The sequence below is a fragment of the Dioscorea cayenensis genome, chromosome 17, assembly GCF_009730915.1.
Source record: "Dioscorea cayenensis subsp. rotundata cultivar TDr96_F1 chromosome 17, TDr96_F1_v2_PseudoChromosome.rev07_lg8_w22 25.fasta, whole genome shotgun sequence".
In the NCBI taxonomy this organism is placed as follows: Eukaryota; Viridiplantae; Streptophyta; class Magnoliopsida; order Dioscoreales; family Dioscoreaceae; genus Dioscorea; species Dioscorea cayenensis.
The window spans coordinates 1,452,480-1,466,700 of record NC_052487.1 but is presented as its reverse complement, the minus strand read 5'-3'; the positions used below and the strand labels follow the sequence as shown (position 1 = coordinate 1,466,700).

General features: G+C 32.4%; 2 protein-coding genes across 2 annotated transcripts; one reads left to right on the top strand and one right to left on the bottom strand.

Annotated features, from left to right (window-relative positions):
• Positions 1 to 183: 183 nt before the first annotated feature.
• On the bottom strand, positions 184 to 1,726 carry LOC120280232 (13-hydroxylupanine O-tigloyltransferase-like). The gene is made up of 2 exons (XM_039287007.1): positions 1,260 to 1,726; positions 184 to 1,184 (listed from the first exon to the last, which is right to left on the bottom strand). The coding sequence occupies exons 1-2, from the start codon at positions 1,704 to 1,706 to the stop codon at positions 243 to 245; spliced, it is 1,389 nt and encodes a 462-aa protein (XP_039142941.1). The 5' UTR covers positions 1,707 to 1,726; the 3' UTR covers positions 184 to 242.
• A 9,873-nt stretch (positions 1,727 to 11,599) lies between these two features.
• Positions 11,600 to 13,234, top strand: LOC120281401 (uncharacterized GPI-anchored protein At4g28100-like). The gene is made up of 2 exons (XM_039288244.1): positions 11,600 to 12,268; positions 12,799 to 13,234. The coding sequence occupies exons 1-2, from the start codon at positions 11,624 to 11,626 to the stop codon at positions 13,159 to 13,161; spliced, it is 1,008 nt and encodes a 335-aa protein (XP_039144178.1). The 5' UTR covers positions 11,600 to 11,623; the 3' UTR covers positions 13,162 to 13,234.
• The last annotated feature ends 987 nt before the right edge of the window (positions 13,235 to 14,221 follow it).

Below are 14,221 nucleotides of genomic sequence, written 5' to 3'. Positions count from 1 at the left end.
TATAAGTTATATCAACTTGTGCTGATGTGGCATAATGTAACGGTTTAGATGCCCATGTGAGTTGCACGTGGGAATAAAATGAGAAGGCTTTGAAACAGAATAAGATTTCTTCTTTCTTTTGCTTCAGTAAAAAAACTGTGAATTACTTCTTCATTCTTCTCCTCTTTTTTTATTTGTTTTTGAAATAAGCTTAATGCCTTCAACATCATCATCTCCAACAGCCTGTGCACGGCCTTCCCGAATTAATACTTGTAACCAAATCTAGAGAGAGGATGTGAAGGCATAAGAGCTATCAATCTCACGACGCACCTCCTTTTGAAACACATCCACAGCCTGAGGAGGCAATGAGACAATGGCAAGCAAACCCTCCAACCCATCCTCCTCTCTTTATACCTCACCAATGGTGCCACCATCAAGCCAGGCACATCCCCTACACCTGCCCTTGCAAACCCACCATACAAACATTGTCCCCATCCCATGTCCACTTTATCAAACCTCAGCTTACTTAGATCCGACACAGCAAACGCCACCTTGTTACAGAACCTAGACCTTCCATTCATCTCAATGAAGTCTATGGCCGAAGACCGGTACTCTTTGTGATCTTGTACTTTGCTTTTCAACTCTGATATCAGCCCCACTGCAAAGCTCAACGGCTGAGACACAAGCTGCTTGGCATGGATAATGGTGCATGGGGTGATCAAGGCCACACCGTAATAGCCAACAGGTAGGACAGGTGTGTGGCTCCTTCTTGTGTCTATTGGGAATACAAGCCTTGTTTCACAATCTAAGGCTAGAAAACATGCCCATGCACGCCAGAGCAACGCTGTTATCACTTCAAAGGTTGTGGTTTTGGGTTTGTTGATCTTGGATTTGAGTGCAAATACATCATGTCCAGTTAAAAAGATTGAGGTTTGTGTTAGTTTCTGTGTTCTCATGAGTTTGGATGTGTCATGTTTGGAGTTTATGTTTAGATGGTACTCTGTGTGGGGGAATAACGGACAAGGAGTGGAGTTTGGGACGAGTAGTTCACGAGACCAAACTGGTGGTTGGGTTGGACTAGACCGGTTGGGTTCACGAACCAATTCAGAGAGATATTTGATGAATTGAAAAGCACCATATGCATCACATATGCAGTGATTTACTCTGTATGCTAGCACAAATCCTCCGCATTTCAACCTTGTCACCTGATTAATATTTAAAATCTCAGTAACTGTGAATTACAACGTAAGAGCTATATATTAACTATATGATACACTTACTTGCATGCACAGCAATGGAGAGTCAGTAATAAAGGCACCACCCTTAACATCATCAACTAAGAACTCACTTAAATATGGGGATGGTGGCCGGAGCCCTCCAGCCACCATCTTCAACTGCTCCAAAGTCACATCAGCTTCAACATCTCGGAAGACAACACCTTCAGCACAACAATCCACAACAAGCTTCCCATTCTCACCATGCCTTAGCCGGCCAGCGAGTGGGTAGTAATGCACCAAAGCCTTAGACAAAGCTCTCCGGATCACTGCTGCAGGGTCACACAGTTCACCTTCATGCCTTGAGTTATAGTAATGAATGAAAGGCATGTGATGGCGAAAGAAGACAAGGTCATCTAAGTTTGATAAGTATTTGAATTCCACCGGAGTTGGAGACTCCGGCAAGATGAGCTCTGCTTCTCCTATCACTACTGGAAATCTTAACTTGGCCATATATGTTTGAATGTGTTCTCTTGTTACTATAAGGATTGACAACCGCGGACTCTATAATATGGATAGATTTATAGATATGGAGTAATTTTCTATGTTGTTTTCAAAGAAGGATTAATTTATTATTATAAATGTTATTATTTAAATGGTCTATATGAATTCATCAGAAAATATCTGGTTGGATCAAACTGAGACTATAAACTTGTATGGTGATGAAATGTGGCACATGAAAGGGAAGGTGACGTTAACTTTCATGTTTCTTCAATAAGGGACGCACAAATCTCTCCGATTTGTTTTCAGCCATGAGTTCTTTTTTCTCATGTGTTTTTTGTTTATGTGGTCGGGTTGTTTTTGTCTTCCGGGTGGACAAAAGATCTCATGGTTTTTTCTTTTTTATGCAAAATATCTTTTGTTTGGTTTGGGAAAAAATTTAGTTTTTAATTTAATTTTCAATGGTAAGAGAGATAAGCGACTGATGGTTGAGTAGCATTGTGACAACAAAGTGATGGGTAAAGCACTGTGTCAAATTACTATAGCATTAGTGTAATGTGTTGTTGTAGTATTGTTAATTTATCATTATTTCCTGGATTTAAGTATTGTTTATGGTGTTGTTGAAATAAGTCCAAATGCTGAATCTTTTTATTTTAGAGTTTTTTTCTTTTAGAGTTGTATGAGAGAGGTATTTATTAGGTTAGTTAAGTTTTTGAAAATTCTCTTGACAATCGATTTAATAAATTTTTAAGTGATCATTAAACCTATTGTATATGTTTATCTTTTGATAACTTTTAATGGGGTGGTACCTGTTACTTTTATTAAAATAATAATAATAATAATAATAATAATAATAATAATAATAACAACAGAAGTCTTTATTGAATATAAGTGATCTAATATAATTAAGATTGTGTTTGGATGGAAATAATAAATACTATTAGAATAGAAATCATTATCAATATTAATTTATATATACCAATGTTTTATTGTACAACTTTTACAATGAGATTGGAATTGGTAAGAAATAAATAGTGATAATGTAGAGAATTTTTTTCCGCCAAAAATTGGGGGGAGTGAATAATTTAGGGGGGAATGAATAATATTGCCTTTGAAATGACACATCTTCCCATTGAATATTTAATTAAATAAAATTTATAAAATTAAATAATTAATTATAATAATTAAATTAAATAATAATTAAAATAAAAAAATAGTATATATAATTATAATAATAAAAATAAAAATGAAAATTTTAACCATAAAAAAGATTGAATTAAGTAAAATTATTAAAATTACACTTTTGCCTCTATATATTTAGTTAAATAAAAATTATTGATTAAAATTATTAATTATAATAATTAAAGTGTGGTAACACTTTCTCTTATTGAGATTTAATTATATAAAAATTACTTATTTAAATAGATAATTAAAATTATTAAAAATAATAATAATTAAAATGAGATATTTAATTTGAATATTTAATTATCAAAATTATTTTAATAATAATATTTAAAATATTTTCTAAATAAAAATTTTATTTATCATAAATTATATGTAATTGGATTTATGTGTATCATGGGTATAAAAGTAATTTTTTCATGCTCCCCTCATTTTTTCCCATTTCTGATGAATATTTATCCAATCAAGAACAATTTTCATTTCCATTCATATTCACAAAATGTCATTTCCATTTCTATCTCATTCTCAACTCATTCCCATTCTGCGAACCAAACACAATCTATGTGTTATGATATTATTATTATACACTCTGGTAGATGTTATAGATCTATAAGAGTTGATGGAGGATCTTGATATAGAACAAATCACATGCATTGCAGAGGAAAAGGGATCAACACATGCACACACACACACATGTTTATATATATATATATTTCAGAAGCTTGTTGAATTCAGCTCATACATATTTTCTTGTTTACTTATATGTTCCTATTTTTTAGCTGCATTATTTTCAAAGACAAATTCAAAAACAAAGCGGTTTGGTTTAATATAAAAGACCATTTCTTTTTCATTTGGTTATCAACTCACCATTTGTATCTTTAGTTTTAGCTACTCTTCCAACATATTGAATGTTAATCTTAATATTTTCCACTTTAATATAGTATGAGCGTTCAATAAAATCCACCAGTACATTTTTAGGCCGACTAGATATTGGACCAAAAGATTAGAAAAAAATTGTAAATCTCACAAATAGTGCATTAGGAATCTTTGATCCTCAACATTTCAATTACATACCATTAAGCAAGTGATAGTTAAAAAATTAGTTAAAATGAAGAATCCTGCTACTTGCTAGTAACATGTGATCCAATTCTTCTACTATGGTAGGATCTTCCTCAACCTCTCTCTATAGTAGAAATCTTTGGTTTTTTCTTTGTGTCTTCTAGAATTTTATATGCCTTATACATGCTTTGAGATCTTGCCTTGTTGGGCCTTGTCCTGCCCAATAATTTTTGTTTATGCTTTTGTCCAAAATACACACAATTTTTTAACATGTGACCAAAGAGTGCCCAAGTTGATAACTTAAAAGAAGAGATGAAGAAAACTGCACATTTTATTCAAAATCATTGAAGCCTTTATAAAGGCAAAATTCTAAAAAGATAATCTCTACTAATTTGAGTTTTAATCAACACACAACTAACTTAAATATTTAAATCAAAGATATCCTAACCAAACTAAAATAAACATCAATATCTAAACACCCTCCCTTAAACTTATGTTTATCTCATAAGTTTAAAGTTATCTCTCTTGCATGAATGCTTTCATTTTTGAATTGAAGTTCTTCAATAATATTTCTCAACCACCCTAGCTACTTGAGAGGCACATGTTGTTGTTGCTACAAATTCAACCTCAGTAGTTGAAGAAATACCAATATGTTGCTTCTTTGATGACCATGAGATAGCTCCAAAACTCATCATAAATACATAACTAGATGCGCTTTTCCGATCATCTAAATCTCCTGCATAATTAGTATATGTAAATCTAATCAAATCTGATATCTCTCCTTTCTTGTTTAATTTTGTTTTGTATACCCACTTTAAAACAATTGTTTTTGCCCTTTGGGAAGTTCAGTCAATTCCCATGTTTTATTTTTTTTAATGGATGCAATTTCATTATCCATAGCTTTTTTCCACTTTGAATGTTGGATAACTTCTTCAAAAGATAAAGAATCACAATCTGAAAATAAAGCAAAGTGAGTAGCAAGGTCTTCAGATTGTTTGAAATCTGTTACTTCATAATCTGCCATCCAAGCCCGTTTTTTTCGGACACGAGTAATAGGGGATTTAGTTAATGTCTATGCCGTTGTTTGTGAAAGTTTAGTAGTAATTGAGGCTTCATTAGTTGAAACTTCTTGATGTTGGATCTGCTCTCCTTCTTCTTCAGCTTCATCAGTAATTATAATTGAAGTAGGCTGCTGCTCACTCCAATTCCAAGTGCTTTCCTCATCAAAAATAACATCCCTACTCACTACAATTTTCTTTGTTAATGGATCATACAATTTAAAAGCTTTGGATATTTCACTAATCCCAAGAAAAACACATTTTTGCCCCTTATCATCAAACTTATTTCTTTTCTCATCTAAAATATGTGCATATGCAATGCAACCAAAAATTCTGAAGTGATCTACTGCTGGTCTTCTTCCACTCAATGATTCTTCTGGTGTTTTGTTTTGAACAGCAAACGTATTTAATTTTTTTAATAAAATAATTATTAAAATTTATTTAAAAATAAAGTTTAGACTATTTAAAATGTAAATTTAATAACAAATTAAATTGAAGAGAGTTTTGATAAAAAAAAAAAATTAATTGTACTGAATTTTACAGGTTTAAATTGAAACATACAGATAAATTGTTTAACTTTATTTTCAATAATTATAAATAACATATTTATTTATTTATTTTACATAATTCGGGCCGGCCTAGTTCTAAAACATTATAAGCAAGGCTTGGCCAGTTGGCCCATTCTTTTAAACAATGTGTTTTTGTTTGTCCAAGGTATGAAAAAAGGGTTGTCCAAATCCTTCTATTTTTTGAGTGGGCCTTTAGGCTTAGACGTGCAAAGTCTGTCCCTTTAAGAGATCTATAGGCACCTCTACTTCTTTGTTTGAGTGATGTTTGATAAATAACAGGGCACCTCAAGATACTTTGATTGAGCTATTCCTTAATGTTATTTTCCCAAATATTTTCATTTGTGGGCTATACTCTCTCTTTCAATACCTCTCTTCTCCGCAATGCAACTTTCTTTAACCTCGATTAACTAGATGAAATTGTCATTTTTTCCTCATTTGGTTGACTGTAAAAAAATAAATTTGACAGAAATAGAAATTTTTCAATTAGATTTTTCTATTGTTGTCTCAATGATTGGGGTTTTAAACACATAGTAATATTTGCATTTTTGAAGAATTCACTTGTTCACTCAAAATTAAAAATTTTATTAGATTATATATGATCACAAAATTTTAAACTTAACTAATCAAATGAAGTTTAGCTAATTAAATGAAGGGATTCAATGACTTTTTGACTATAACATTGGTATATTATTATGTTATTGTATAAATAGTGGATTATTCATTATCGTAGTGCTCTTACATTAGAACATAGAATATTTTGAATACACCTTCAACTTCCCGGCTATCCCACTTTAATGATCAAGATTTTGTCATTTAGACAAACAACCTGGGTAATCTTGAAAATGTAGAGTTTTTTTTATTTAAGATAACTTTTTAGGACATTTGATTATATAATAATAATTTATTTTTCTCCTACTAATTCGATTATCATTGGAAATAATCATATGTTACCTATTAAGAAAAATTATAAGGAAGATGATAATATTAAAACTTGAATAGGTTTTTATTGGATGGAGCTTCACACCTGGATTATGTGGTACAACAAATGGATAATCTTCATTAGCTAATTTTCTTAGAATTTTTTTTCTTTTATATTATATTAATATGCATTAAGTACTTTTGGTATGTAATTTGGAGCCTTTTTTTGTATTACTGTTGTTAATATTGATGACGACAATAATATTATTATTACTATTGTTTTTGTCTTTTTTTTTATAGCAAATTTCTTTTAAAAAAAAAAATACATTTTTGTATTACTGTTGTTATTATTGATGACGAGGGGGTCCTTCTATGGTTTTTTACACTAATTTGTCCACTTTTATTTTTTTCTATCCAGCTTGGTGACACGGTGATGCTATGCCAAGTAACATCACAGTAAACATTATCAACCACCTTACCACATAAGCCAATGTACTTTTTTTAAAATACATATTTTATTTTTAAAATTATACATTATGAATGATGTGGTCCACTGCGATACTACGATTTTAACAAATTGATTTTCATATAAAAATTACAAATGACATTGCCAAATTTTTTTTGTTTTTTTTGGGTGCATTCTACATTTTCTATTTTTTTTAAATAGATAAATCACAACTTTATTATTACAATAAGTAAAAAAACACCGTTTTAATTTAACTCACTGTCACATATTTTAATTTTTTTAAATATTTATCCTAAAAGAAATATATATATATTACAAAAAAAAATGAATTATAAATTTTTGACATTTTCAAAACATCCCAGACAAACTCTCTGACATTTGAATTTATCAGACATACCCTCCTTTTTCAGTACACTTCATATTTCAACACTGCAGTTTACTCCGTTAATTTATTGTATCTTACAGCATGTACTCATCGCTTAATATTTATAGTTCTCGTTTAATATTGCGTGTTTTGTGTAGCCACATAAATTTTCACTTAATATTTATATTTTTCCATTTAATATTATGAGTTTTCACTTAAAATCTGGCGTTTCCGTTTAAAATTATGTGTTTTTGTTTAAAAAACTGAGAGCCAATCATATCAGCATCACTACCTTTATATTAATATCAGCCACCTTCATGTCAAAAAATCTGAAAAATAACTATTAAAAAAAGATAAGACTCTCTAAAAATCCTCAAAATCATGGGTTTTTTTTTATAAATATCTTAACTTAGGGACTATTTGTTCATAATCAATATTAAAAAATAGGATGGTTTTTTTTATTTTTCAAATAATTGTTGATGTCCATTGAAAAAAAAAAAAACCATCTTTACTTTACTTATCCATGCTGTTAACATGACATATATTGCCACGTCAACCGCTTCAAATGGTGACATGCAAGAAAAGCGCTATTTATGGAGAAACTAAAGTGGCCACGAAGGAGTACCTCAATAACTCTACTTAAAATATTTCGATTACAATTCCTTTCCATTCTTATTCATTCCTTTCCAATTCCAATCCCAATCTAACAACTAAACACCCCCTATATGCAATGCATCTTACAATTAATCCTGATTGGCCTCTTTGTGGTGTAAGTTTTGCTTAAGATAACATAATTCTTACTAATTCATCATTACTGTTGTTGATTCCAATTTACAAGCAGAGCTCATTGCTATGCAGAAAAAAATCATTTGAATTCAGATATACAGTATTAATAATAACTACTCAGCTGCTCTGGAACTTATTGGTGGCAATGACCCTTGCCACAATTGGGATGCAGAAGAGAAGTCCAATATGTTCATCGCCTCCTTAACTGCTACCTAATGATGGACCTGCTTTACTGCCCCGGGAGTTTAATAACCTTGCATACTTAGCAAATTGACTAGTAGAGATGTCTTAAAGATGCTGCCGTTTTAGCTGGATTGTCTTTTTGAGTCTCTAACATACATTTAAAAGAATAAATATTTTTTAATATATAAATATTTAATATTAAAAAAAAACATTCATGACACAATAAAAATATTTAATAATCCTCTCTATCGTTATTTAAAAAATAAAATAGATAATTGGTATTTAGTCTTATTACATAATAGTACTGAGGGTAAAACTATAAAAAAATCTCGTTTTCATTAAAAAATTAAAAAATAAAAATAACTTACTAGCATAGTATTGATATATCCGCATCGTGTCAATACAATATTACAAAATCAAACTAAAAAATTAAAAGTGGACACATGAGTATGCTTGGAGGACCAAAATGCATCATTTTCGGATAAAAATTACATTTTTACTTTCTATATATATTTCGGATTTTACCATTTCATCCTGTTGGTTTGGAGGACTTCAGTGATGAGAAACTTTGCTTGATTTGTTAAAAAACAACGGCCATTCCATAGGACTCTGGCGATCAAATTATGACCGGGACCAAACCTATATATCTCCAAGATTTCATCAATGAGAACATGACAAAGGCTTCAACGGTCTTGATTCTTCTTGCCTATGCTTGATGGAAAAAAAGATTCATGCCAGGTGAAAATACACTTCTTGATTCTTCTTTTTTGGATGCTAGTTACTTGATAGTGTCCAAGTATGTAAATATTCTTTCTAAATATTTTTAAAATACTATAGTGTTGTTATTTTATTATAATTTTATAACTTAACGACTAGCAACAATTTTTTTTAAAAAAGAAGATAACCATGTTCATTATAAAAAAACAGCAGACTCAACCAGAATGGAGCACACACAACAAGGTAGTTCACTAGAGGTGGAGACTAACAAAACTACGACTACAATAAAATAAAAAACAAAAAGAGAAGAAAAAACGAAGTAACCCAGTACAATAAACACAAACTCTGGATAGCCTAGGGAAATAATGATTAAAAATGCTCCAACATGACTTGTCACCTGCTAAACTGTACTTTAAATTGGATTGGATGGGTCAATCTGTTGTTTAAGAACTCTAAGTTACGTTTTGCTATTGCAGCTTCCAATCTGACCTTCTTTGTTTCGAGTATAAAAATCCATAACAGAAATATATATCTATTTTTCATAATAACCAAAGAATATACAAAATATTTATTATAGAAAATACTCTCCATAAATTTATATATAAGTTATAAAATACATATTATTTATGTCTCAACCATACACAAAGAAGGAGTTAAATTTTAATCTCGTAGGTAATAATTAAATATTTTAACAGCATGGTTTTTATCATATGTATTTCATTGAAATTAGAAAGCGCACCATGTCCTATATATACGTACCTTGACCTTCTTAAATGCATTGTTGTCATTCTCTTTTAACATATATAAAATGTGTGGCCCCATGCATTTCATCTGATTTCCAAGCTTATCTTGATCACCGTTAAGACACAGATACGTACAACAATGTGTTTACTGTGGGCATCCAATGCATGGTTTTTTAAAGCTTGCTCAATTGGGACTAGTGCAATGAAACACAAACACACACACTCACGCGGCACAGCGCATGTTCATAAAAGATAAAAAAATAAAGGCAGTCACAGAGAAAGTGATGAACAGTATGAAGAAAAAAAGAACCAAAAGTCAAAGAAGACCATTCAAAGCTCTTCAAAAAGAGACCACCTTTAAACCTCTCTATAAGTATGGGTTTATTCTTAAACATTTAATCTTTCTTGGTAACACTGTATTAATCTTTGTTTTAGCTTAGTTAATTCACAGTAAAGAAAGGATTCATTTCCCAATAAAAGGTAAAGGGACCCTATAAAGCTACTACTCTTATCTCAAAAGAATGAAATGTGTAAAGATCTCAAGTGCTGCATTAACACTTATTTCTCTTGTTCTTTCTCATGTTTTCTTTCATATATATATACCCCACAACTTTGTAGTAAATTTACAACAATAATGCAAATAGTGGTCTCTTTGTCAGAACAGTTAGTATGATGCCAAGAAATGCAAGCTTGCTTACAATTGTGTGGTCCTTATAGAGCTTTTTAATCCACTTCACTTAATTGGATTTGTTATATTATTAATTATTAATCTTTTTACTAAAAAAAACAGTATCAAGGAAATGGTGAATTTTGGTACAATGACCATCATTTCCATGAATGATGGATAGATAAACAATGATTTGTTTCGGTTGTTCATTATTATGCATGGCTTTTTGTAACCATAGTGCTCTGATGATCAAACATTATTCTAAGACACTTCACATTTTTTTTTCTTCTTCTCTTTTTTCTTTCTCTTTTCAGTCATACATAGTCTTTTCTTTGATTTCTTAATTTTAGTGATAATTAAGTCATATCTTGTAAACTCTGTGATTAAGATTAATTAATCTTTCTCAATTTATATATCAGATATTGTCACAGGGCTATCAACATTCCTTTCGCTCCTTTGGTTTTGCTCTGTTTTAGCTGGTAGTTGTCTTTATTTATTATTTTTGAAAAATCCTTATTATTATTGTTATTATGTGAAGATAATGATAATAAATAATAAATATTCTAAAAAACAAAATCTTTTTTTATAAAATAAATAAATCACTATTTATATTATATATTATATTTATCTTTTATTATTTGACTATATTGTCACTGACAAACAGAGCTTCCAGATGACATGCCAAAAGACTATCAATATGACATTACATGAAAAGCAAATTAATATTTAAATGTCTTCCTTAATAATTATTTTCTATACCATCAACAAATAATAAAGCCAATTCCAATAGAAACATTTAAATTGAAACCAAATTTTACATTTAATAGAGTTTATTTTTGAAGCAACTTGAGAACTACAACTAAATGCGCATCTATCTTTACCAATAATGAATACAGTGATCAATATTCACTAATTTAAAAAAAAAACAAAAAAAAGTTAAAAATATAATAATATTATAATTGTGCAAGAGTGCTCATGTCTCATTAATCAAATAAATTTTCAATAAATAAATAAATAAATAATAATAATAATAACGTACATAATTATTCTCCAAATTTATTTATTTATTTATTTTTTTAAAAAAAAAGCCCCACATCTCCAAATCCCAATAATTTTTCCCATCATGCCCTCCATAAAAGATAAAATTCCAATCCTACCCTTTCAGCCTTTTAAATCCCCTTCAAACTCCATCTCTAGAACCCTCTCCTTCTTCTCCGATGAGCACCACCGCCTCAATGCTCCCACTCCTCCTCCATCTCCTCCTCCTCCTCCGCCTCGCCATCGCCGCCATCCCCAACCCCGATCCGGCACTCATCCATCCCTCCCTCCTCTTCCCCTCCGCATCTGCCCCTCCTTCCACCATCCCCGCATTCCCGGAGCAATCCGACGCCGCCGCTTCCACCACCACCACCTGCCCTCTCGATCTCTCTCCGTCCCTTCTCCACGCCATCTCTCACTCCTGTTCCTCCTCTTCATCCTCTCTCCCCTCCCGCTCTCGCTGCTGCCCTACTCTCGCCGCTTGGCTTCTCTCCGCCTACGCCTCCACCGCTCTCCGCGCCCCTCCTCCCCAACCCCTCTCCGACCTCCCCGTCCTTCCCGATGATTCCGAGTCCTGCGCTGATGGCGCCGAGGCGGCCATTCGCTCTAGAGGCGTTTCCTTACCTCGCGTCAACGGCACCTGCGGCATTGCCTACTGCTACTGCGGCGTTCGTCTTCGCCGCCTCACCTGCCCTTCCGCCTTCTCCGCCTCCGGCGATCAATCGCGCTGGTCTCCAAAGCCCGCCGTCAAGAAGAAGCTCGAGAAGGACTGCAATCGCGCCGGCATCGCCGGCTGCTCCCGCTGCCTCTCCACTCTCAACCAGGTCCGTACTACTTCGAAACGCTTTTCAATCGAAAACGAAAACGAAAACGAAAACCATTTTCATCTTTTTTTTTTTTTAATTTTCCCCTGAATTTTTAATATATATATATATATATATATATATATTTCTTTATTTAAACTCTAATAAATGTCTAATAATCTATTTTAAACTCCAATAAATGTCAAATAATCCATCAGTGCCTTCCACCGACGCTAAAACGTTTTTAAACGGAAACGGAAACTGTTTCCTCTTGGGTTACATCCCTTTTTCTGCAAACGGAAACGCTTTTGAATTCGAAAACGGAAAACGGTTTCCGATCCCATTCTTATTTTTTAATTTTACCCAATTTTTTAATCTCTTATTTATTAATTAATAAAAATTCTCAGGAAACGCGGGAAAAGCTTGACCCGAACCATATCCCAATATCATTCTACTAATTTTCCTGAATTTATAATTCCGCAATATTTTATTTACTATAATATATATAATAATAAATAAATAATTAATGAAGATATTACTATGTTTCTCAGCTAAGTAGCATGGCCGGCGGTGGAAACGCCACCAAGTCCGGCAAGAAGCCGGCGAGCCATGAAGCCAAGCCGGACGACGGAGAGTGCCAGATGATGGGACTGACATGGCTTCTCTCAAGAAACAGAACACTCTACCTCCCAACTGCCACGGCCGTGCTCCGCTCCTTCCTAGCCACCGCTCCCGGCACCGGCGCGCCGACATCATGCTCACTCCCACATGATGACATGCCACTCGCCGTGGACTCTTCCCAGCTTGACGGCTCGAGCTCGTCGGCGCCGTCCCTACCACTATCTCATCACTCACCATTGTTTTCTCCACTAATCAATCTCTTAGTGCTGTTTGGTGTGTTTGTCTTTGCTTGAGCTTTAAGTTCTTCTCACTTCCAGTGCTTAGTTTGTTGTAGAGTAGGAGTGTTTGTTATTAGAGTAGCATTAAGGGTTTTTTTAATTATTTTTTTTTATATTTGATTTTTGGGAATTAATTAAGAAAGTAGTAGGGTGTAATTATTAGTGTGTATGTTTTGGTAGAGTGGGGGTTTGATGGGTGGTATGATGATGGGGGTTGGCGTGAGATGCAATACTAAGAAGGTGGGCTCAAATGCTCTGACTAACATGGGTTGTCTGTCTGTCTCTGTCTTCTAGTTCTATGCATTGTTGTTTGTATTTGTTTTCTTTTTAGGAGTTGCTATCTTTATTTTGTTAGATTAAGACAAGACTTTGCTAGGATATATATTTGACTAATTAAGACTTGTTATGTGAATCTATCTGATTTGGTTCTTTTTTGTTTCAGTGGTGTAATTAATTAGTTTTTATTTTATCTCAAATTAAATAGTTATTATTATTATTATATATATACTACTTACAGAAGGCTAGTGGATGTTTGGAGTAGGGTTTTAAACGAGCCGAGCCGAGCTTTGTTCAAGCTTGGTTTGTTACTATTTTCATCGAGATTGAGCTCGAGCCGAGTTTTTTTTGAGCTTTATTTGTTAGGCTTAAATTTGGCTTGTTACCATTTTAACCGAGCTTATTTTGAGCTTCATGCTTGAATTCAACTTGTTCAGAAAATTCAAAGCTTAGACTTGGCTCTTTAGTTTTATTAAATCTTGATTATTTTTTTATTTTTTTATTTAGTAAAGTATTCTTTAAAGCTTATTTAATTATTAAGTGTGATTCAAATCCATTTGATATTGAGGATCATTTTAGTTTAGTAAAAGAATCATTTAAATTTGTTTATGGAATCATTAAAGCTTATTTAAACTTATTAAAATCTTCATTAAATAAGTTAACAAATAATTACAATAAACATATATATATATTAATGTTTTAAGAACACTTGACCTTACCCCTTCTATTGAGCCATGTCTAGTTCGTGAGCTGTGTACGTGAGCCAAAACGAGCTGAGCTTTCGGCTGCTCAAGCTTGG

Excerpts from the sequence above, each read along its gene's own strand:
- LOC120280232 (XM_039287007.1), bottom strand. The coding sequence starts at position 1,706 with ATGGCCAAGTTAAGATTTCCAGTAGTGATAGGAGAAGCAGAGCTCATC. Across the intron at positions 1,185-1,259 it reads CTCCATTGCTGTGCATGCAA|GTGACAAGGTTGAAATGCGG; the intron begins GTAAGTGTATCA and ends AATATTAATCAG.
- LOC120281401 (XM_039288244.1), top strand. The coding sequence starts at position 11,624 with ATGAGCACCACCGCCTCAATGCTCCCACTCCTCCTCCATCTCCTCCTC. Across the intron at positions 12,269-12,798 it reads GCCTCTCCACTCTCAACCAG|CTAAGTAGCATGGCCGGCGG; the intron begins GTCCGTACTACT and ends TATGTTTCTCAG.